Here is a 26110-nt window from a genome sequence, read left to right as displayed (position 1 = left end):
CATGCCCTGCCCCACTGCCACATGACTTAGCAACCATATGATGCTGCAACTTACAATCACTGACTGACAGAAGATATTTTCCCCACTTGGAGAATTAAAAAAAAAAAAAAAAGATACTCTTGCTTTATCTCAAAAACTAAACTCTTATCTCTTCTGACAAAAATGAAAAAAATGGTTTGAAATATATTTTGTGTCATTTCTTTTCTGTAATTTATGAAATATTTAGGGATCATTTTACAAATTATATAAAATAATTAAAAATACGTTTTTTAAGATAAGAGATGATGAAAATGAAGAATATAACAATAGAGGGATAAAGAGAATATAGTGATAGTCAATAACAAAAGACAAGGTGGTAAGAGTTTGGACAAGGATGTGAGACAAGTCGATAGCAAAATGAGATGAGGCAATGACGAGAGATAGTTGTTAGAGAAGAATAACATATGGCAAGAGAAAGAAGAGAGAAATAAGATTTGTTTTGAAGAGATGAATAATATATGATATGATATGTATGTATATATATTAAATAATATATTTAAAAAAAAATTATTTAGTCATAAAATAATATATTTATAAAAAAATTATATTTTTTTAATTTACATTTTATCGGCATCTTTATTTCTTATTTTTTTTAAAATATATATATATATATTTTTTTATTTTGTATCAAAAACGTTCCCATATCCATTTGCACGCTCTCTATTTTCTTAACAAAATTTAATTATTATTTTCAATATATAATAAATAAATTTATTAAACACGCATAATAACCCACAAATTACAAACATTAAGTAAACCCGTACACTTTTTATCTTTAAAAAAAGTGCTCTACATCACTTGTTTTATATAAAATCTTACCCTTACTGTACCATGATAAATGAAAGATCTGATACAATCTTACCTTCCTTTGCAAGAACATTACTTTCACAATTTAAACCTATAATCTTTCATTCACAAAAGAGTAACTTTACCATTGTTGTAAAAACTTGGCTTCAAAAATTATAACCAACACTTTGATGAGAATTCTTAGCCAAACTATCCATGACACCTAAAAAGATTTGGGCAATGGAGCTTATCCTTGGCACTGTGGGCATGTTGAACACCTAAAAAGAAGACTAAAATGAACATCTCCATAAGCCTAATAATGAACACAATGAAATCTCAAAAGAGGATGAAATGAGAAACAGAAATTGCATTCCTGTATCAAGAAGTATCAAGCAGAATTCAACTGATCTTAGTAAACGATTAGAACACATCTATTGTGTCAAGCATCCTTCCACATTGAAGGCATAGGAAATGTAGTTGACATATCTTGCCTTTGATGTTCATAGGCCGCAAGAATGGTAAATGATCTCTCATTTCTAGTGTAAATGGAAAGAATTGTTGGTGCGCTGCTGCTGCTTCTTCTCGAAACAAAAAATGCAGAAAAATGGAACAGAAATGGTTATTGAAGGATCGCTTCTGTAAACTTAATCCTCTAGAATAAACCATAGAATGTAGAATCTCAAGGGGTATAGGGAGTTAAAAGTTAAGAATGGTGTAGTCATCAGCTCAGCTGCTTATCCCATCCATGCCATTTGCTAAGGGGTCTCTCGAGTACATGTTTAGTCCCCTTGTCCGACCAGGCGCCCCACCTTTAAGCGAAGATAAATCAAGTAGAAGCCTGACTCAATGATCAACAACGAAGGCAAGGGTAAGTCAAAGTTAAAATGGTTGGGTATTATGTTAAGCCAACAGTATCGGGATGGAAATTACATGTTTTTTGAAGCATTTTTGAGTTCTGAAGATCCATGGATTACAATGATGTTCTGATCAATCTTTGACACAGAATGCTCCACAGGAAGATCTACAAATTCTGGCACTGCATTGGAAAATTTCCCATCCCATCAATTTAATATAAGCAGACATAGAAAGCAAACAAGAACATAAGAACCAAGTGACGAGTCTTGTGGAATGCAACAGATGTATTGCTTTAGGATTTCTTACATGATTTAGGGACGGAGACAATATTTTGATCAAGACCCAATAGTTTCTGCCAATCAAAAATGAAACATATTATCAATATGCAACAAGAACAAGAATTATCTTCTAGGTAAGGAAACAAAAGAATAATTTGCAGTGAAGCGTGAAGCAAAAATTACCTTAAGATTCTCATAACAAGTATCCAGATCATCATTCACCAGTTTGTGGTCAAAAAGTTCTGATAATTGTCCCTGCTCAAGTTCTTTCCTAGCATTTCGAAGTCGCTTTTGGATCTGTTCTTCTGTTTCAGTACCCCTGCACAGAAGTATTAGAACTCTCATTAATTATTGGAGAATGCAAAAGTTGGATGGTTCTAATCTCCAACTTTAGGTCACCTTTCACGAAGGCGCTTCTCTAGCTCCTCAAATGATGGTGGGCAGATAAAGATAAAAATAGCTTCAAGAGAACTAGCCCTCACAGACCGTGCCCCTTGGACATCAATGTCAAGGATGCAGCTCTACATCGGAAACAAACAAACCATTTCAAGGGTGCATGAATGAATTTTAATACAGCCAGAGTAAATTGGGGTATTATACTTTCTGTACTAGACACTCGTATATCACCCAGAGAACAGTTTAAAAGCTTCTAAGTTCTGACAATAGATGCAGGAAAATTGTTTGCACAACTATTTATGCCTTTCTGTTCTGCCAATTCTTGATGGCAACCATATAGTTTGCATGCAACTTTGATTAAAATACTCAGCTTGATTCTTTGACAGGATATCAACTCACTAGTCATTGTTACTTTTGGCAAAGATCGAAAGTAGGCATTTAGTGAAAAACTAAAAGAAAATTTATTATAGTATCGTTCCTATCTATCTAATCATTTGTCTCCTCATTCTTTGGCATGCCCATCAATGGTAGAAATCTTAAGGGAACAAACATTTAGTTGAAAAATGAAACAAGCAGAACAGGTACAAAGTTTGGATAAAGACTATATCAATATCATTTAACCCCAAAAGGGTATTATTTCCTTGGATAAAGAGTTTACAAAGAAACATAGGTAAAATGCAAGACATGAATACCTTTCCGTCATCTGCAACCACTTCCACAGCTTCAATACTCGTCCCATAGAGGTTTCCATGAACAGAAGCAAACTCAAGGAATTTCCCTTCTTTAATCTCTTTTTCCATAACAGTTCGATCGGTGAAATGGTAGTGGACCCCATCTTTTTCCTTGTTCCTTGGACTGCGGGTTGTGTGGCTTACAGAGAACCCAAAATTGGATGGAAACTCCTCCATGAGTTTGGTTATTAATGTACCCTTGCCAACCCCTGAAGGACCGCTGATAACAATGGGTTTTTGGGCATCACCTATCACTCCCCTACTCCAAGCAACTACCTCAGTCTCAAAATTTTTCCTCTGCTCTCTAACGAACTCAGTGTTCACCTAACATCAAAATAGATCTTACAATGTGAAAAAAAAGAACAGCAAAACAACAAAATTAAAGTTGAATATGAGGAATAGATATTCAAATAGCAACGGGAGCAAAATAATCTGCTGTATAATCCATGCCTTAAAAGGTTATGGAGAAAAACAGAAAACGTAAAGACTTTCTTCCAATAACAAGAGAACAAATAATAAAGTAGAAATCTTCTATTGATAATGAAAACAACCTCAAGGAACCAAGCACAGTCATCAGGAGTGGAGCCCCCCTTAAGAACTAGTATTCGCTCTCCATTTAAAAGCACAGCCGAATGAACCTTACACTGCTGTGGTTCTGTTCCCAACACGGTGGGGATTGTCCTGTGGATTTGACCAGATATCAGCAACCCCAGTTATAACTCGAACGCCAATTGCAGCAATTATCTACATAGAGTTTAAGAACGCACCATTTTCCTGTAGATTTGTCGAATATCCGGACTTGAATTGTCGATGTTGATTGGTCATCATTGCCACCAATCGAATACTGATCAAAACAAAATATACCGTCAATCTTTTACGGGGAGTAAATTTATCGTTGTCACTGAAAGAGAACTTTATAGGGAAGACTTGAAGGGGGGATGAGCATACTGTTTTATCACCCACTATGGTAGTCGTCTGTGAGCCTTTGGATTCTAATGCAGACCCGTTTGACAATTCGCAGTGCAGATCATCTACAAAGAGAGCTGGAGCTTCTCCCTGATAACCACAAAACAAGCCAGATTAGGCCACACCATTTAACACATTTGTTACAGACCTAGACGCCAATCAAAGTCCAGATCTTTTGAATTTCAAACAAATTCTATCTCATTCCCACACACAAAGAAAAAGGAGCTCACCATGGAGGTAATACGTCCCTCGAGTCAAAATCACACCTGATCAGTACACACATGAAGGAAGGGATTAGAACAAAAAAACACCCAACTTGTGGATCATCCATACATCAAACATAAAGGTTGCAAAGACAACAAAGAAGAGGGCATAGAATGGAAACAGAAACAAAAACCCATCAAACGTTCAAGAAAACATTTGCAACAATCGAATCTTAAACAAAATAGAATCAAAATAGTTAGCCAAAGCACAAAACCACAATAAACGTCTTCATACTACCAAACAAAATTAAGTTACAAAGGGGGAGAAGGGGGGAAGAGGAAACACATTGTAGATGCCCTTTGTGTGACCGTTTAAATCCATATCTGTAATTCAAATATAACAACAGTTTCCAGAGAGATGCCTTAGATACATAGAGATACGGAAGAAAATCAACAAATAAGAAGAGACAAAAAGAAGAACCCACCTCAATCTAGCTCAAATCAATGGATCAAAGCTGGATCCCGCGAGAGAGAGAGAGGGAAAGAACAAAAGAAAGATTTCAACAATGAAATTCGAAGAACAATGGGTCAATGAAAGACCAGAGGAGCTGAATCTTTCCAACCCTCGGATCTTCAGTTTCTCGAAGGAGAACGAAGCAGGGAGGAAAAGACTTTGAATTGCAAGTCGCAGGGGAGGACGCTGAGAATCAATGGCGTATTTGTAGGGGATGGAGAGAGAGGGGGGGGGGGGGGGGAGGGGGGCTGGTTGGCTTTTTGGTCGCATTCAGTTCACAGAAAGAAAGGTTTTTTTTTTTTTTTTTTTTTCTTTTTCCTTTTCCCAATTGAATTGAAAATTTTGGTATTATTTTGGATTGTAATTTGAGGGTGCGGTTGAAGCTTCGTCGCGGGCCCGTCCGTCTCTGGAATTGGAAGGCAACAACAGATTTCTAGGGTTTGCTTTGGGCACCCAAAAGTGCTTCCTTTGATAGCGAAGGCACCCAATGCCGCCTCCTATCTCTCTCTCCGGCCGACACGCGTCCGTGGATGGAACAATTCCATTCCCACTTCTGATTTCTAACCCAGAACTTCTGCAATCGGCCTCTTTCTTTGATGGTTTTCCAAGAAAACTTAATGGGTATGGGTTGGCAATTTGATCCCAAAAATAAAAAAAAAAATGCAATCTTTTTTACTTAACCCTAACCCTAGTATGGTGGATTCGATAGCATTTGACGTGCATTCGACTTTAATTTGGGTATAATTTGTTATTTTTTTCTTAACCATATGGTGTTATTGATAATATTTTATATTAAATTTTAGTGGATAAAGTATAATGGAGGGTTTTTTCCATTGAGATAGGATTGTGACAAACTTGCACTATTCATGATGCATATATATATATATAGGTAATAGATTTTTTGTACACATAAATATTGTTTAATAACCAAGATATAAATAAAAAAAATTGAGATATGAAAAATATTTATTATATTTGTTAAATTTATCTAACAATTTTTAAAAAATAAGTCATGTGACTTCTTATCTGAATTTTTTCTTCATATAAATTTATCTTGATCATTATAGATAAAAAAAAATGACTCACCCCCACGAGCATAATTCAGCGATAAAGTACAAAGAGGATAATAGGATCATTAGAGTTTCTAATCTCAGTGGCAACTTGGACGGTAGCATTTAAGATTGGAAGGCAAGTCGCCCTTATGGAGACAAGGTCTGGGTACGCCATGTCGCCCCTCCGGGAGTCTCGTCCGCATGTCATAAATGGGGTCTATGGGGAAAATAGTCGTTTTTTGAAAGTCTGCATCGAGAATTACTCGAGAATGCATCAAGAAAGAAAGTCACTTGCCCCTGAAAATTAGTTGGATGAAATTTGGATACCTAAAGTAATAATAATAAAAAAAATGACTCTGCATCTTACGATACATTCTAAAAAATTTAACAAATTATTTGATAAAAATTTTAGAATGATTTACAATTTTATTTTGATCATTCTATATCTTAATATAAAAATTAATTTTATTTTATTTTAATATAATCTCATCTTACTCATTTTAATAAATTCTATCATAATTTACATAAGATTCTGAAAATGTCACATTCTAGCATATGGGTTGGCAATCTGATGAAAAGAATCCAAATTTTCAACGCAACCTACCCCACTGTGGCATGCTTAGTCAAATTTGACTAGTTTGAGTTTATTTTTTATTTCGAAAGTGAAAAAAGTGAGAAATAATTTTCAAACAAGGTCGACTACATATTCACAAGAATATGCTAGAGACTAGAGTTTTTTTCGTATATTTTTATTGTTTATCGTGTGCACGAATAATAATTAAGGGGGTGTAAATAGTCAATTCAGTTATCTAATTAATTTAAATTCACTATTGGATTAAATCAAATTAATTAACAAAATTAAATTGAACTGGCCAATTAATCCGAAAAATTGAACTAATCAATAATCGAAAAAATCAAATTCAAATCGATTAAAATGAAGAAATGAAAAAAAAATTGAAATAACCAATAGAAAACGTACAAAATCGAAAAAAATGCATCATTTTATAAACATCAAAATAATGTTATTTTAAAGTTCGATCGGTTCGATTAGTTTGGTTATTCCAACCAAAAAAACAGAACTAAAATCAAATTTTTGAGAAAAATTAATCGAGTTGAACCAATGCAAGAAAAAAATCGAACCGAATCGATAAGTTCGATCGGTTTGATTTAGTTAGTTTAGGTAAAACGAACATTTATTAATAAATGAGTCTCATTTATCTATATATAGTTAAAATGATTATGAATAATTCATATTTTGAGTTATAAAAATAAAGTTTGTTTGAACAATTATTAAAATGAACTCTAATTATTTATTTAAAATAAAGTTAAATTTGAATAATATATATTTAAAAATATAAATACAAAATATATTTTTAATATTTACTAAATAAATATATAAATAAATAAGTAAACAATTCATTATCATCTTTAATCAAGACTCTTGTACACAAAGTTAATGTAATATAATTTAAATATAAAAATAATGATTCTCAATCATTAAATCAATTTCTTCAAAGGTATATTATTTTTTTATAATTATTAATATAATAAAAATGCACTTATATTTTCTTTTTATTCCCTTTATCCTTACTGCCAATTGGCCAAAATTTGATAGTTTATCAATTTCTCTCTCTCTATGTTATTTGATAATTGGAGAGACAAAAAGATCGAGAGATAATCGAATCTCAACTAGTTTATCATATAAGAAAATAGAGGGAGTGGTAGAAAAAATGTGAGGGTATTTTTGTCATATTAAAATTTTTAACATTTGTAAAATAATGATTAGAAAAAGTGTAACTAGAGTTATAAAATTATAAGAGATTAGTATCATTTATCAAATGTAAAAGATGTCTTTCTCTTTTTCTTTTTAAATTTCAAGATCTTTTAGTGTAATTTATCATAAAAAAATGTCTTTAAAGTTAAAAAATAGGCACTAATGCACAAAGTGGGGTGAAGAGCCTACTAGGGACCAATGCAATGGAAGACGCATAATAGGTAACACGAAATATTATAATTATGATTCATAATTTAAATTTGTCCATGATTGAGATTTTTAATTTGACCATGATTAAGATTTTGAATTTGATTGTGATTAGGATGTTGTTAAATTAGATTTTATTTGTGATTTATCTCATATTAAGGAATATCCCTATGAATTATCTTTTGATCATAATAAAATTTTTTATGTACATCTATAGGTGATTTTAAGTCTATAAATATGTGTTCAATACCCTGAAATAAGTTGTAACAATATCACTTTATTGTAACAATATTTATTTAATGATATTTTGTTTTTTTTGCCAATAATTTTTTTCGATTTGAGTTTTTCACATAAAAGTCTATGTTCGTGTGTGTAATTGAGGGTTTAATTGTAATTTATTTTTGATCTAAATTCATAACACCAACCATGTCCAGAAGACATAAGGTTCTACTTAATAGTCTTGGCTACCTAATTTTTAGGTGGTTTGACAAAACCCCTTAAACTTATCGAGAAATCCTTGTCCTACTTCATCGCAAGACATCAAAGACGATAAACTCTTTCACAATTATATAAACGTGCCAAGGATAGGCTCTCTTATAGTATGCACACACAAAAAAGTGTGGGGAACATTCAATGAGATCAAAGACTTTTTAGCAATTTATTTTAACATTCTTTGAGCTTGAGAAAGTTGGTCGAGGACATCGCTCACAAAAAAAATTGCTATTAAGCCTTGAAAAGTTGGATCTTTAGTTTGTAGATCCCAACATCCTTTAACTATAGGAAGGCTAAAGGCATGCCAATCGTAGAAGTATGCCAACAACCAAAGCCAAATAAGGAGAAAGAAATTATTGAGGAAAGAACAAATTTGTACGAAAAATTTTCATTTAAAATATAAAGAAAGATGTCTGAACAAAAATACTATTTGTCCACGAGTTAGAAGTCATAATAAATATGAATGTTGTGCCCATTTGAACAAATGAGAACAAATTCTTTTCATATCTTTTTGCTAAGTCAATGATAGCCAAGCAATTGGTACAAGGACCACCCTAATGAGTAAACATAGCCTATAGGGCTTGATTGGACTCAACCAAGGGAATGAATCTCTTCCAAAAGACAAAATAAACATAAATCACTAAAATTGGTGCAAATCATTATAAATCACAATCTGACCAATTTAAATTGAAAACATCGTTCTCTTTGTATCATACGTGTTCGAGTATAAAACTATTATTGTAGATGCCCCTAAAGTGCACGAGTTGAACTTATGACCTAAAACCTCATTCTCCATACTAGCTTGAGTAGGTTACTCGGCTTTTATAGATTTAAAAATAAAAATAGTTAATTTTTTACCATAAGAATACTCCCCTAATAATGCAAATATTATTATATCTTCTAAACTAATTGCATAGACATATAAAAATATATCAGACATATTTCATTTTAATGAAAAGAAAATGCTAAAAAGTATTGTTTTTGCTGTTTTTTCTTTGAGAATTTCATACTTTTTTGGTCTAAAAAAACTAAAATTTATTTTTATCATTACATTTTTTGCTAAGGAAGAAAAATAAATGCAGAATCAAGATATTGGGGCCAACAAGATATGTCTTGGGCCAGGCCCATCAAATACGGGCCCAATCATATGGCACCCATTCACAGCCCAAGTCAGGCCCATTAACGATATGCCAATGTTTATTTAGTATTAAAAATAGTAAGGCTCAACCTTCACCTCTTTCACCTTCATCGCATATATTTAGTGAAATATTAAAATTTAAAATTGGTAAGGCCCAACGGGCTTGGTGAGCTGGCTTGTTTGGCGGGCCTACTTGGCCCATGGGCCGGCCCCATCCAATTTACTCCAAGCTTATGGCAGGGTTCAACATATCTAAGATTTATAAACATCTTATCGGTTTATTTAACTCATGGGCCAGCTCAATTTATGTATTTGTAAGAAATTATGAAGCACGAAGATGGCTCAAAGATATTGTTTCAGTGTTTTCGAACCGTTTTTTGTTTCAAAAACATAAAAAATAATCCAAAACATTTTGATAACCTATTTGATAATATGGAATCAACGTAACCCATTTGATATATCTAATTTTGATAACAAAAGTTTAGATTATATTCTCTTTATTATTTTTAAATTATTTTTAATTTTTTAAAACAATAAAAACTTATTTACTTTTATATTTTTAAAAATGTATTTTTAAAATAAAAAAATTAAAATAATAAAAAATCATTTTAGTTATTTTTATTACAATATATTTAAAATTTTCAAAAAGGAAAAAATACTATTTTTAATAATTTTAAAATAGATATTTAAAATATTTTGGTTGACTTGTGAGCCAATGTAACCCAATTTACTATGACAGAGTAGTCAGCGCAAGCATAGCAGTAGCTAGCCTTGACCACGGTTTCGGAACCGGCAATTTCGGTTCCAATAGAAGGTGGAACAGAAACTGAATTGTCTACAGACAGTTCGGTTCCAGCTTCCCAACGATTTCAGTTCCGGTTTTGAATTGATTTGAACCGAAGTCCTTGAGCCCAACGGTTCAATCCGAACCTTTGACAAGATTCCATGTATGCCCTCTCTGCCCCGGCCTCTTTCTCTTTCCTCTCAACGAATCAGCAGTACTTCCCGCCACGGAAACCAAGGCAACTCAATGACGTCTGCGTTCCATCTACTGAATTTATTCTTAATAACAAAAACCCAAAATGCAAACCAGTCGGTTATGGGGTTTCGCTTTGTGAGCCATCAATGTTCTTGAATGAGGACTGGCCCCAGCTCCTCCGAATCTCAATTGGGTCCGAAGATTTTTGTCTCGGTCAGGCCATTCATGGATTCTTAACGAAATCTGGCTATCGGAATGATGTGTTTCGAGGCAATAATCTGGTGAACTTGTATGTGAAATTCAATAGTGTGGATGATGCACAAAGGGTGTTTGATGAAATGCTTGATAGGAATACAATCACGTGGACGTCTCTTATTAATGGTTATTCACAGATAAATGATGTTAATTCTGTTGTCAGATTAGCTCATTGTATGCATAAATCTGATCAAGAATTTAACGAGCATACTTGCTCGGTGATTTTGCGGGCATGTGAGTTTCCGGATAAAAGGGGTTGTGGCAAACAGATTCATAGTTTTATTATAAAAAGTGGGTTTTGCGAGGATGTCTATGTTGGAACTTCTTTGGTTTCTATGTATTCAAGAAGTGGCCGGCTGGATGATGCTGAGAAACAGTTCAATGAGTTGACATGCGTCGATGTTTGCTGTTTGAATTTTATGATTTCAGAATATGGCAATGCAGGATATGGAAAGAAAGCTCTTCATTTGTTTCTTGAGTTGCTTCAAATTGGCTTGGAACCAAATGATTATACATTTACCAATGTAATAAGTGCTTGTGATGGAGTTGTGGGTTCGGAGGAAGGCAGAATGTTACATGGACTTGCTATTAAGTATGGTTTAGTGGGAAAAACATCTGTTGGAAACTCAATTATTACAATGTATGGTAGGTACGGGTTGGTTGAGGAGGCTAAGAGCATGTTTCACTGTATGGGCGAGAGGAATTTGGTTTCTTGGACTGCTCTCTTATCCATATATGTTGCAAATGGCCATGGTCAGTTAGCCCTGGCCGCCTTCTTAGACATGGTTAGCCAGGGATTGAATTTGGATTCTGATTGTTTAGCTTGTGTTCTTAATTGCTGTTCAGAGTCCAAGAATCTCAATATGGGGCTTCAAATTCATGGATTTGTGATAAAGCTTGGCATGCCCTCAAATGTTTATGTGGGAACTGCTTTAATTGATTTATATGCCAAGTGTGAGAACCTTAAATCTGCTAGGTTGCTTCTCAATGGTCTCTCAGTTATAAACTCTGCTTCCTTTAATGCTTTTTTAGTTGGTTGTACAAAGAATGATGGAGAAGAAGATGTGGAAACCATGCTTTTGTTTAATCAACTCAGATTAGCTGGTCTAAAACCAGATTCGGTAACTCTTGCCTCTCTCCTTAGCTTGTCTGCTGAACAAGCTTGCCTAGTTAAAGGAACAAGCCTTCATGCTTATGCGGTTAAAACAGGATTTGATGCTAACTTAACTGTATCTAATGCTATAATCACTATGTATGCAAAATGTGGAAGCATTTCAGATGCTTGTCAAATGTTTATGGGAATGAAAAAGCTTGATTTAATATCTTGGAATGCCATTATTTTTGCTCATGCTATCCATGGGCAAGGGAAGGAAGCACTTTCGCTTTTCAATGACATGGTAATTGAAGGATTTTCTCCTGACAAGATTACTGTACTGGCTGTTCTCCAAGCTTGTTGCTACTCAGGTTTCTGGAATTATGGGCTTTGCTTATTCAATGAATTGGAGCTGAAATATGGGATTAGGCCAGCACTTGAACACTTTGCATGCTTGGTTAATCTTTTGGGGCGAGCTGGGCTTTTTGTTGAGGCTAAGGATCTTATTAACAGAAGTCCTTTTTCAGACTCACCACTTCTTTGGAGAACTTTGGTCCACGTGTGTAAGATTGGTGGGAATCTTGACTTTGGCAAAATGGCTTCTAACTGTTTGCTTAATCTGGCACCAAAAGAAGCAGGATCTTACATACTTGTTTCAAATATGTATGCTGGAGAAGGAATGTTTGATGAGGCTGCAAGAGTAAGGACTGAAATGAATGACTTAAAGATAAGGAAAGAAGCAGGTTGCAGCTGGATTGAGATAGATAACAAGACCCATCTGTTTGTTGCAAGCAGCAGAAATCACCCAGAAAGTAGAGATATTTATGAGAAATTGGATCTACTAAGGGCTGAGATAGAACAAAACGATGATAAGACTGATCTTCAACTGATCTGGGATCCAGCATGAATATGTTAAAATGGAAAACTAATTCCTTTTCTCATGCCAAAGAGGCAGCAGACTTGGTTACTTGTATATAATAGTGCTCTCTGCCCCACCACCTATTTGGGGCATACCACCTATTTGGGGCATGCGCAGGTAATTCATTTTGACAGTTCAATATGTTTAGGATTAGTATTTGATCTGAGATGATAAGAGATGTCAGTGTAATTTGCTAATAAGACTTCAGGGGAGGTGAGATCATTTTCATGCAATAACCTCCTCACTGTAAGTATGCTTATCCATTCTCCTTAACATAAGTGAGTTTCTTTGATAAGAATTTTTACAGTTATATACCTTAATTGAATTATTTTGACAATTAGTAATAGTATATGTGACTGTCAGAGAAAACAATTAAGCCATAAAAATTACTCCAAGATTACCTTTTCTCTAAGAGATGACTATCCTATGGCCCTTGTGTTGATCACAATAATCCTAATGGTTGCTTGCTTAACTACATAATAAAAGCAGTCATAGATCATATTATGATTTTTAATCATTATCTGAATGGAAGATGGCCTTCATTTGAAAGACACTTAGCAGGAGGATGATTTGCAGAAGTTTTAATGTCTATATTTTTAGTTACAAGGTGGTCGACTGAATCTGTGCTTTCTGCTTTCAAAATCATGGGAAGGAAGGGGAATGATTTGGTGCTGATGCGAATGGTAAGCACTTCCTAGTCATATATTAGCTTAAAGAATTGTATTGAGTGTAAGTCTGGAAAAATATTGTCTAAAAGAGCCTGGAGGCCTTATGTAGTAAAGCATTTTGTACACCATTGATGACTTTGGGTATTAGTGATCACTGGTATATGAACTGTTTAAGTCTGTCATACACTCAAATATTAAGGGTACTGATGATGCACAATTGCTCACCCTCAAGAAATCATGACCTGGACAAGAAATGGGAGAATAGAATGGGGTTTGTGTAGGATGGTGAGTTGAAGTGATCTCCGACAAGCTTGCAAAAGAGAGAACTGCCCTACGCTTCTATGGGACAAGCTTCCGATGCCTAAATTACTAGCTGTTGGAGCCTTAAAATTTAGTTGTGGGAAAGAAAGGATATCGAGGTTATGATTATGTACTCGTGATTGTGGTGATTGGTCTCGTTTATACCAGAAGAGTTTGGTTTTGGAAGGTTGCACATCCTTTTCTTATCCGGATGATATGATGCCCCTGATTTTATGGGGGATCTTAATTTTAGGGAGAAATTTTCTCCACCCCACCAAACTGGTCGGACTGGATGACCTGTGTATATCCCTTTGAATATCTTCAAATAACCTTTTTGCTTGTGAGGGTTGTTTGGGGTGGTGACGTAGCTCATATCTGAACTGATTGGTCCTAGTTGGAGAATGAAGTGCCACATGACAGTGAGTGGCAAATAACCACATCAGGTAAAAGGCAAAGCAACAACATTAAAAAGGAAGAGTGGCAGAGTATCCAATGTGCAATACATGGACTGATGGATCACTATGATTTGGTTTCTGTAGAAGATAAAGGACAACTGTTACCTAAATAGGTTTGGACGATTCTATACATAAGCCTTATCCTTTATAACTTATTCCTTATATAATTGAAAAAGGAACTTCCTTTCCACGTTAAGTTGGCCTTTTGGCATCAAAATTCCTGTTCAGGCAACATGGTAAATTTCTCAAGCCATCACTCCACATGGCACAAATTCTAGTTACCTTATCTTGGGATGCTTGATATCTCTTACCACATTAAAACTCTTAAAGGTTTAGCTTTTTATTTATTGACTAATTCACGTCAAAAATCAATTTAATCTTAACCAAGTTTATATAAGGTTATGCTTGTAATTTATTTGAGACTTTTGTGAACAGGAACTAAGGTGAATATACGAGATTTTGAACAGCCTTTGATGAATTCCAATATGTGTGCCACTTGAGCTTTGTAATACTATCATGGTAAGACATGAGCTTGGAAACATCTTGTTATATAATAGTGACAGTTTCAGCTGGACCAAAGTTCACGGTTTGGGTTTTCCATATAACTATTGCTCATCGTGTGCTTTATTTTCAGTAACTTTTCTTTTGTTAGTAGTAGTATTTTTTTTTTTATTGTGGAAATAGTGTCTCTACTGTGTAAAATTGAAAAGGCAAAGGTTAAATGTAAATCATATATTTGCATCCTTGAATCTGTTGGATTTTTGGCCCTTCTGTTACCCTTAATTATTAGAGTAATATGAATAGGTTTGAAGGTGAGACAATGAAAGCGGGTCGGGTCTCACCACCAGTAGCTTTGTGGAACGGATGTAAATGGTAAGAGCACCATTTTACAGCTTGCGGGTCCAATTTGTGCTCTTTCCTCTCACACATGGTGAGGAAGATGAGTTTCCTTGGGGCAGTAGTTTGTACCTAAACCTCGTGTAAAGGACAACTCAGTCTATCTGTATCTCATAGTTGGGGTTAAATGTATAATTATATTCCATTCAGGCTTTCTTTAGACATGACGAGAATATGAACTGTTCAGGTCACGTCCTAACATACAAGTAACCTAGTGATAAATAGTGGGTTCCATTTTTCATTTCTTTTATGATTCATATTGTGGTTTTATGAACAAAGTTATACCCAACGTCAGTGAATATTTGGGGCGATCACCACTTTAGAAAAGCTGCCTGCTTTAGATATACATATATATAGCTTCACAGCAAAACGCGTCTTGACCAGTGCCTCTTTGATTAGTTGGTGACAGTATTTGTTGTTTTCCTTGTTTATTTTCCTTTTCTTTTCTTCTTTTTTCTTTTCTATCTTTATTTATTCTTTACAAATGCATGTGTCTATATCTTGGGGGGGGGGGGGGGGGGAGAGAATTTTCTTTATGCTACCTAAAAAGGTGGCTTCAAAAGTTAGGTACAGGATAATTTTTCCAGTCTTATTAATTATATCAGTGAAAGTAGCAGATGCATCCTCACAGTCCCCCCACCAAATAATACTTGGTTTATGCGATACCCTCATGGTGGCCGGCTATAATATTCCCTTTCTTAAATCTTGAGATATTTATTCATTTCACCTTAATAATTAAGTCCCTGATAGGAATGATTAGTAAGTTAGATTTCATATAGCCAATCTCCACCTTACTTATGTGATCGGAAAATCTTTTAAAAATTGAGAGTATTCTAGGGAACACGTGATCATTTGAAACTAGAAAATTAAAAATATATAAGATTGTTCATAATAAGATTTCAATTGCACCATTAAAGATGCAAGATGCAGTACAAGGGTATGTTTAAGATAGTTTAAATATGTGAAAAGAAGATTACTAGACCAACATATGTGCTTGGAGGGTAGATGGAATGCAATAAGTTTGTAGTAAAAGAGGTAGGGGTAAAGAAGGTTTATTATAGGAAATTAGACATGGCATGCAATATAATAGTCTTATGTACAAAAAAGAATATAGAAAGAGATAATTGAAGAACTAAAATCTATACACTTGATCTTATTTAGTGGTATTAAGACTTGTGATGACAACGACGACAGAAGACAAGACCCCAAACAAACTGAAAGGAAAGACAAAGAACAATGACATTCTTCTTTTTCTTCTCTGCTCCTAACTACTGGAGTATAAGATCTGTTCACCCCAACCTAAATGCAACCAAACTTAGGCAGGTTAGACCTAAACTGAAAAAAGAGGGGAAAAAAGCACAAAGTATTTTATCTAGTTCACCAATCCATGATATTTTGAATAGAATTCATGATAAAAACATTCGATAATGTTTATGTTCGATGTGAATTACATAGCACAACTGTTTAGACTCTTTCATCTGAACTTGGGACTTGTTACCGAGGAGCAATATCTTTACACTAAAAGTGTCGAGAAGATTATGATTTTGCATGTTTGTTAGCCCCCCTTTTTGATCATATAGCTGTATAACATACATGTTACAGATGAACATTCCACTGGCTGGAAGACCTTAAAGCTTAAGGTAGTATATGTAATATACAGAGAAGTAAAGCTGTACAGAGGACTAGAAAATTTGGTTCAAACATCATCACCCTCACAATCACAACATTCCACAATCAGAGAGAAGCTGAAACCTTAAAACCACTCTTAAGATCACTAAATCTTGATCATATTTGTGCGTTCTTTTTTTTTTTTTCTTTTTTGTGGTGGCACAACTACTGAATGTGCCCTTTGATGTAGAGTACCCTATAGTTGAAAAGATGGAGGGACCCTTAACTGAGAGTACTAATGTGGTTTAATTGTATTGTCCATAATATGCAAACTTTGTAGAAAAATGTAGGGTTGGGGACTCAGAAGAAGGATCTCTTGGCAGGGGCCCTGCCCACAGCTTTCATCAAGTTGGCCACTTCAAGGACCCTAGCCACCTTTGTGCCCCTCTTGGCCTCTGCTGATGCCCTTCTTTCCTCTGCTTTTCTGCGTGCCCTTGCTACCTCATTCTGCATCTTCTCCAAGGCTCTTGCCCTTTTCTCCTCCAGCTTCCTCTGCACACCACCCCCCCCAAAAAAAAGTATATTATAAACAAGATCTCGATCATTAAAGATTATATGAGAATTCATAACAGTTTGCATGAACATTCATCTCTCTTTGAAAGTTACTTAATTTACAGGATGCTTATGCTTTCACATGTGGGAAGAAGAAGCTGTCAAGGGGAAGACTTTCTAACTTGCTATCACAGTTAGATAATCTTGATTATGAAAGGAAAATCATAGATTCTTACCTAATGTTCATACTAACCACGTGTCCAGACTTCCAGGTTTAAATTAAACTGACTTAGTAATATAATTGCAAGCCAAAGACTAATTTTACCCATTAATTATAGGCTGAATATATGAGACGAATCAACAAGAAAAAACAAAACCCATAAACAGACAAAGTCTAGAGTCTTCCATCTCCTCTTCATCATCATCACAAACCCTAATTGTTGATCATTATATATCTTATGCTATGCCTAAGAACCTTTTACCCAATTCTGTTTCATCTCCCCGTACCTCATGTACTTCCAAAAATTCCCCGTATAGCAAGTAAACTAACCCTTGTATGCTCTTACTCGAATTAAATTATATTATCTTGGAAATGCAATCTTTAATCGTACTTGCAGCCTGTAAGATTATCACTAAAATGGAACATGTTTCTAGCACAAAGGTAGAAAGACTAAGAAAACTTGATAAGAGATATGCTACGAAGAAGAATACTTGTCGAGCTAAAATTCATGTAGCCACTGACCCACTATGCAGGATAAAAGATCATGAATGGATGCGAGTCGAAGCAAGAAGCAATAAGCGGGAGCTCTATGTTATTCCTAGCTATAGGATGCCATGAATTCATACGTTTGAACAGTTGAACTGCTCATGAAAGGATCATTGGCATATACATGTAGAGTGTACATAATGAAGTTTCCATGTTTGTAAATATATATATGTATGTATGTATGCACGTATGCATGTATATACCTCAACTTTCTTCATCCATGAACTAGCTTTCTGAACTTCCTCGCTCTCCCAACCGTTAATCACAGCCTCGTCCCGCTTAAACCTATTGTTAATCTTGGCGATCTTCGCCGTCTGCCACGCCGATATCTTCGTCTCCACCTCCTCCCTCTTCACCCTATGCACCGATACCTCGCTGTGGTTGCCCCCGCCGCCTCCGCCTCCGCCGCCGCCGCCCCTCCTGGGCGAAGGCAAAGGGTTGTTGTCGGGAACTATGGCCAAAGGGTTAGTCTCCTCCAGCATTTCAGCTTCTTCCCCGATCCTAGCCAGGTTGTTTCCGCCATTGTCGCTGTCTTGAGTCCCATTCGGATTCCCCATGGACGACCCTGCAAGGACCAAGGCGCTGAACTCCCTGCTCATGGAGGGGAAGTTCTCGTTGGACCCTCCTTCGCTGGCCATGGACAGGGAGGATGATCTGTGGCTGCTTGTTTCCCAAGCTTCTCTCCGGCGATGGCGGCCGGCCGGCGGCGGATGTGGCGGCGTCAGTGCATGGATGTCCCTGACTTGCTCCTCTTCTTCCTGATCTTGCCCAGAGGAGCTTCCTAATTCTCTGTGATAATATTGATCAGTAGTACTCAGCATGTCAAGGTCTTGTTGCAGACAGAACTACTGGCGAATGGGAGGAGAGGATGGGAAGAAGAAAGATCAGAAGTTTGAAGCATAGCAGTCGATCTGATGATCTCAATAATAATAATAATACTAGTAATAATAAAGTCGGTTGATGATTGAGGAGGGGATGAATATCGGCCACATATGCAAATGGAAATAGAATTCAATTATGAGTGATGGCTCTCAACTCATAATGTAAATCTCTAGTTATAGGGTGCTTAAAAGGCTTCTTTAGATTTCATTATGGAGATAGACCATGATGATTTGCTAAATTAACAATTGATCCCCTCTTTTTATTTTAATCTCTTGTTCTCCCCCATTAGGTTAGGTTTTTCCTTTTTAAGTAAGTGTTTGATAATCAAAATATGACATGAAAAAATTATGATATAAAAATATTTTATATTATATTTATAAAATTTATCTAATAATCTATTAAAAAGAAGTCACGTAATTTTTTATCTAAAATTTTATAAATAAATTTATCTTTCTTACCTTTTAATTAAATTTATTTTAAATTTTACAGATAAAAAAAAAAATAATATGTCCTCCATCCCATCAAACCTTTACCCTTTTTTTTCATTTTTTTTTCTTTCATCTTTTCTTTCATTTTCTTGCTTCGCATATCGTTGTTGCCTCTGTCGCATATTGCTTTATCTATCATCGTCATCTCCGCCATAAAGAGTTTTGAATGAATTTGGAAATAAGAATATTTTGGTAAAAAAAGCTTTATATCGATACTTATTATATGTATTTTAACAAATATATAGAAAGAAAAAGTATAATTTTCAGTGCATTCCAAAAAATTTAACAAATTATCTTATAAAAATCTTAGAATGATTCTCAATCTTATTTTAACTATTTTATATTTTGGTTTGAAAAGTATTTCAACCTTATCTCGATACAACATTATTTTACTCATTTTAACAAACATTACCTTAAAATATTGTTCGATAACAAATAGATTTGTCATGTTTTTAACTCTGAATTCTAATGTTAGTCTTGTATTTCGAGGGAATAAAGGGTTTTCACACCATACCCCGTCGTAAGAGGGCATATGGCAGGATTGGGCACTTTGAAATTGATCTCAATCTAATAAAAATTTTTATATACAGAGATAGTATTTTATCATTCCCATTTTGGCCCTTCTCAAACTTAACTCAACCCATTGAAGTATGACAAGATAGATTTCACAAGTTTAGATCATTTTGCCAACTCTATTTAAGAGTTTCATTGTTTTTAACATTTTATTTTGGATGAATTACATTTGCCCCCATAGATTTTATTAGATCACATCGATATACCCTCTTCATTTTAGGAAATAAGTTATTAAGATATTTATATAATTTTATAAATTTTTAAGAATACTATGTATAATGCAAATCTAACTTCAAGGTAATCCTAATATAATTTTTAAATAGTAGAGATAATCAATATAATTCCTAAAAATTGAAAATTTTCTCCAAACTCATTGGTATCTATTGTGGAAGTTTTAATAAGATATAAGATATATTTAAATATACTAAAGGACAAAATGCGATATTTTCAATATTTTTCGACTCTATAACAAAGTGGCGTGAGTGAAGTTTTCTTAAAACATAAGAATTTTTTTTTTTTTTTTTGAAGGCAACAAAGAGAACATTTTTTTTTTTCTCATAAGCTCTAATAAAAAATTAATAAAATGAAAGAAAAACTGTGGGCAAGTACCCTAATTGAGTCTTGCAAGCCACCTAATTTTGATTTGGTAACAGGGCAAATGGTCCACAAACCTTAGTCAAACAAGTATTGTTGTGCCAACCTTAACACTTTAATGCCCATAAATATTTTTAAATTGTTGAAAATTAATCCCAATTTAATTAGTTGGCTAAGTCTCTAGAATCCTACTTAAACATTTAAGCGTAACACTTAGTGTGATATTTATGTATGGTACATATTTATATTAATTAGACATGTAATCTAATATACTAATATAGAAGTGTCCCTTTTAAATATTTAAATAACATTTTTATAGAAAAAAAACATAATCATGCCATGGAGTTAGGTCTTGTCTTATTAGGAGAAAGAAAATGTAAAATGTCAATAATTTTTTTTTGGACACATAGCAACGAAAAAAAACTCAATTTTTTTTTATAAATTTACAAATTTATCCAAACATTACAATTTTGACAATTATATCTTAATTAGCTTAATTAAGTGTAATTTTATCTAATATCTAAAATTAATTTAGGAGTCATGTGTCATTGCGTATATGACATATTATCTGTCCTTAAAAAAAAATATATGAGTGAAACTCACATGTATATATATGAAAAAAAATATAAAAAAATTATATATATAAGTCCAGCTCTTTTTAGTTTTTTTTTTTAATGACACGGCTCTCAAATTAATTTTAGGTATTGAATAAAATTATACTCAATTGAGTCAATTAAAATATAATTGTCAAAATTGAAACGTTTTAGATAAATTTACAAATTCACGTTTTTTTTTTGGTGCTATTTGCCTAATTATTTTTGTCACATTTTCATTAAAAAATTATAATTAACTCTATCAACTAAAATTAAAATTTGTGACTATTATTATAATTCTTTTCAGTGTATATAAATGTCCGTACCACATAATATGAAAAATTTGGATGTTTATCATGAAAAATTAGTCATCACTTAAGCCTCTCTTGCAAACTTATTATTATAATTTTTCGTATTTAAAACATTTTGAGACAAAAATAAATGTCCTTTCAACTAACATTCTTGATTTTGCAAGAATTCGTTTTTGTTTTTAAATCTTTAAGATTACATGAACAAGCTTGCTAATTGAATACAATAAAAATCACCCAAAATATTTAACATATATAAAATCAAATTAACATGTGCTACAATTAGAAAAAGTCGATATATACAACTATATTAACATAAAAAAAATAAAGAAACATGAAAACATTAACCACCCAACATAATAGTTTGGCTTGTGATATATTTTCATATTTTAAGACTTCTGGTCTCAATGAATATAATGTCCAATAATTATTTAGATGATTATTTGTCGTATGATTTATGAAATTTATTAAAGACCTTATGTTTTATAGTTAATTGCTTGAATTTTTCTTTTTTTACCTTAAAATAAAAGAAAATATAATGATGGTTCATAGGGCTATCAAGCTAGAGACATGTTATTTGTACAGAATGTGGATTATATAATCATTTACATGGTAGTGAAATACCCATTTTGTTCCTGCAATAAATGACCTAAATCAAAAGACTTAGTACCATTTCTCTTATTCTGTCTTTCTCTCACTTTCCTTCTTACACCATCAGCCCTAATGACAAGACGAGAGGAGGCGACAGTGACTAGGTGATGGGGCGAGGCAACAGAGGTTACAGCGGTGAGAAGATGCGAGACGGCGACAAGGCTAGACAGCGACAAGAACAAACGAGATGGTGGGGAGAACAGATGAGGTGGCTGAGGCGAAGAACAACGACGGGTGATTGGTTGTAGCGACGAGGGAATGAGGGAGAGAGAGAGAAGGAGATGAACAAATATCATGATATATCACCTTGTACATAAAGCTAACCATTTTTTTTGTTTTTTTCCACGATTTTAGGGGGCTTAAACACAAATGAATAATTATGGAGATGAAAAGTGTAAGACTTCCAAAGATGACGGACTGCCGTGCATTTACCTTATTGTGCAGGGGCTCATCCAAAATTTCGGAATCAAAAGTGTCGGCCGGGAAAGGGATTGGATAACGGGTGGGTCCCAGCAAGGTCGGCAGTGCCCGGTAGACCAGTGGCGCCGTGCACACGCGTCGCACGGTATCCATCACTCCTGTCATGTCGCAAACGTGGCGAATTCCCATTCGGGAGGGTTCCATCAGGTCCCTTGCCTACGTTGGACCGACCCCCATGCACCGCAGACGCGGCTTCGGCCGTTGATTGGAACACGTTTACGGCTGCGGTTGGACAACCAATCTCAGGCCACGAAACCCCCCGCGTCTAGGTGTTAATTAATAATATCTGTCACTAACTGTTACTATTATCTGTTTTGTCGTGACATGTGAGAAAGCTCAACAAAGCTTTGTTAAATCATGTAACAAATGAATTAGGGGAAACTATAATTTAACTTCGCTACTTTGATTTTTTTGTGTGGATAATTTAAATTTCTTGTTAATTTAATTATATATTTAAATAATTCATTTTCAAATTAATTATACACCTTATCCTAATTGAGTTAAAGTGTACAATTGATACGGACTAAAATATTTAAATTATCATTCAATCATTTGTAACCAATTTTCAAAAAGCCCTCATTATCGACCACCATCTCCGCCATAGTTTCTTCTTTCAATGGCCAATGACAATTGAGATGCAGAGAATAAAGAAGAAAATGGGTTAAGACGAAAAAAGTTTGTAAAAAGATGAGGGATTGATAAAAATGATAACTGACAACGAGATTGAGTGGGCAGTGTGATAGGATAAGAAACAATCGGCAACAAGACAAGAGAGGGGAGAGGTGGTCGGTGACAAGTACAAAGGATGGAAGAAAAGATGTATTAGAATTATGTATTAAAAATTGAATCAGTACAGTCTAATATATAACAACTACAATATTTTAGATTGTGCAGCAGTTTGTTAGTGATCAGTTGAGAAGTAAAAGAGACCATAAATATATTAGATTTCAAATTGATATATGATTTGAGTTTTTTATTTTAAATCTATGAATTATAATATATAATTTTATAAGGGTAAGGTATGAGTAGAAGACTCTAACCTCCCCACTCTATTCATATTTGGCTAGTATTTAAAGAATCTTTGCTCTACACTTTCATGAGCACCCATAAGTTAAATCAATCATCTTCCAAGTTTAAAAATATGAGTTCAAATCATGCTCGATTATATTATTGTTTGGATGAATTCACATGATATGATTTGTGAATTTTATATCAAATCGATTCACAAGAATAATCTTTAACAAAATATTAAAGAACGACAAAAAAAAGTATCAATTTAAGATTTAGATCTCAAAAAAATACCGAGGCCTAATAAAATGGGCTCGACCTTTTTATTTAAAAAAAAATTATTTAATATAAAACTTTATAAATTGAATAAAAGTTTGCTCTGAATTAATTTATTATATTAATTTGTAGTTGGTCATAAGGATAACTTGCGGACTCGCCCAATGATTTTGAGTAAATTATTGAGTGAGTAATGAAAAAATAATCCAATAGGATTTTGACAAGTGGACTACCCTTTGTTTGCGGGCAACTAGTGAAGTTGTGGAAGTGCCTAATTTAAAACGTGGGATGTGACATTTGAGCACTATATGCTAACAAATTTGGGCACAAGTGTCCCCCATTTTCCTCCTACTTTGCTACTTGAAAATGATTGATTTGGTAACCTTTTCTTTTCTTTATATTATAATATTATATATATATTTTTTAATTAAAAGATAAATGTAGAGTGACTAATAAACCCATGGTAAAGGTTAACTATTATTACATATATGTATATATTTATTTAAGACGTTACTATTATTGAAAAGGTAAATCTATCACTCTTAACTCCATCTTCGTGTACAAGGGTGGCCCTAACCCCAAAATCACGATGAAGTTTATTTTTTACAAGTGAATTTAAAGTGAAATATGAAAAGTATCTAAAAAAAATATTTTATATTATATTTGTTAAATTTATCTTATAATCTTTAAAAAAAATTATGTGACTTTTTATCTATCTTGAACCTTACAAATAAGAAAAAATGACACATGTATCATCTAGTGAATTTCAACAAAATTAACAAATAGTTTGATAAAATCTTGGAATGCTTTCGAATCTTATGTTAATCATTCTATATCTTAGTCTGAAAAGTATTTCAATCTTATTTTCATATAACCTTATATACAAAAACACATTGGGAGGGTCGTTTCGATGTTTCTGAAACGTTTCTTACATCAAGATGCTGAAAAATACCAAAAAAATATTTTTAGGCTGTTTATGTAAATTTAAAAATGTTTTAGGACTGTTTCGTAATATTTAAAAAATATCATAAACGCGTTTTTGTCAATGAAGAGATTAGAGACAGAAAAAATTCCATCTCTAACCAAGTTATGTTTGATTATTTTTCTTTTTTTAATTTATTATTTATTTTTAATTAAAAAGTCTTGTTTCATATATGATATAACTTATGTTTATATTTGTTTGAATACATTATAAAATTTATGTTTATTTTTATATTAAGTTATTATTTTATATATTAAAAATTATATTTTCAAAAAAAACCTATATATTTTTTTTGATTTACGCGTTTCCCTGCATTTCAATTTTCTACATTTTTGAAAAATGTCATTTTCTCTTTTTTATTTTATATCGTATCTATTTTTATTTCTATACAATTTAAATTAAATATATACGTTTAGACCTCGCATTTGGAAAAGAAAAAATAGAAAACTTTAGAAAAGGTGAAAATGGAAATTATTAAAACCCAATGGGCTTCTAGATGTGAATTCACGAGCCCAATCATATTTAGGCCCAGATTTGAGTGGTACTTGGGCCTCAAGATATATTCCCAACCAAGCTTTTACATTAATATTAACACTTGGGGGTGGTTACAAATATATATCACAAAAAATAATTGTGTATGTTAAGGTATGTTGGAGAGTGTTATCAACTTTAGTTTTGGTTTTTAGTTTAATATGGTTGTTAGTTTTTGTTTTCAAACCAATGAGTTATTAGATTGGTCGATTCGCAAGTTATACGTTGGTTGGTTTTAATTTGACTGAGTTAGATTGGTCGACCACTTTTATTTTAATATTTTATACTATTTTGTGACAACATAATAACATTTCAAAAAATTCATAATATTAGTACTAGAGGAGTACTCCTCTTGTACTATACACATGTGAATAAAAATAAAAAAAATTAAATAAATGTTCATTGGACCACGTTGGATAATTTCAATGTACTTTTTATCTTTTTAAGGCAAAACTTTAAACAAAATAAAATTTAATGTAGTCATAAAATTATTCATAAATTAATTGTTAAAAGTTATAAGTTCAAGAATATTTATTTTTAAACGAAACCCTTAAAGGGTATTTAAAAAAAATATTCTATTAACGAAACTTTACGATGTCAAAATATAGTATTTATTTAGGTAGTGTTTATTAATCAATATATAGATCGAGATGGATAAGATATGAAAAATATTCTAAACTTTCGTTATTTCTAATATGTTTGTTAAATTTACCTGACGACAATTAGAATAGAAATTACGTGACTTCTTATCTGGCATTTTTCAGATATGCTTATCTCTCCTATCCCGATAAGCATATATTAAATCTTATAGATAAGAAAAA

General features: G+C 33.4%; 3 protein-coding genes across 6 annotated transcripts; 1 reads left to right on the top strand and 2 right to left on the bottom strand.

The window, feature by feature from the left end:
• Positions 1–1172: 1172 nt before the first annotated feature.
• On the bottom strand, positions 1173–4980 carry LOC127789265 (guanylate kinase 2-like). The gene is made up of 11 exons (XM_052318127.1): positions 4740–4980; positions 4282–4317; positions 4034–4141; positions 3853–3929; positions 3637–3766; positions 3047–3409; positions 2358–2479; positions 2142–2277; positions 1987–2032; positions 1756–1861; positions 1173–1663 (listed from the first exon to the last, which is right to left on the bottom strand). The coding sequence occupies exons 2-11, from the start codon at positions 4282–4284 to the stop codon at positions 1552–1554; spliced, it is 1203 nt and encodes a 400-aa protein (XP_052174087.1). The 5' UTR covers positions 4285–4317; positions 4740–4980; the 3' UTR covers positions 1173–1551.
• A 5221-nt stretch (positions 4981–10201) lies between these two features.
• On the top strand, positions 10202–15452 carry LOC127788725 (pentatricopeptide repeat-containing protein At2g33680-like). 4 transcript variants are annotated; one of them, XM_052317319.1, is made up of 3 exons: positions 10202–13360; positions 14536–14619; positions 14905–15445. In XM_052317319.1, the coding sequence occupies exon 1, from the start codon at positions 10377–10379 to the stop codon at positions 12663–12665; it is 2289 nt and encodes a 762-aa protein (XP_052173279.1). In that variant the 5' UTR covers positions 10202–10376; the 3' UTR covers positions 12666–13360; positions 14536–14619; positions 14905–15445. The 4 variants fall into 4 exon arrangements, with proteins under 4 accessions (XP_052173279.1, XP_052173282.1, XP_052173280.1 ...); XM_052317322.1 differs by having other exon boundaries at positions 10202–12794; positions 13278–13360; positions 14536–15444; XM_052317320.1 differs by having other exon boundaries at positions 10202–12794; positions 14905–15438.
• Positions 15453–16625: 1173 nt separating this feature from the next.
• Positions 16626–18958, bottom strand: LOC127788724 (remorin 4.1-like). Its single transcript, XM_052317317.1, has 2 exons — positions 18127–18958; positions 16626–17157 (listed from the first exon to the last, which is right to left on the bottom strand). Exons 1-2 carry the CDS (start codon positions 18742–18744, stop codon positions 16966–16968), a joined length of 810 nt encoding a protein of 269 aa, XP_052173277.1. The 5' UTR covers positions 18745–18958; the 3' UTR covers positions 16626–16965.
• Between the last annotated feature and the right edge of the window lie 7152 nt (positions 18959–26110).

Source organism: Diospyros lotus, chromosome 13 (genome assembly GCF_014633365.1).
Source record: "Diospyros lotus cultivar Yz01 chromosome 13, ASM1463336v1, whole genome shotgun sequence".
Classification (NCBI taxonomy): domain Eukaryota; kingdom Viridiplantae; phylum Streptophyta; class Magnoliopsida; order Ericales; family Ebenaceae; genus Diospyros; species Diospyros lotus.
Note: the sequence above shows the minus strand (reverse complement) of the source record. Positions and strands in the feature narration are given on the sequence as shown.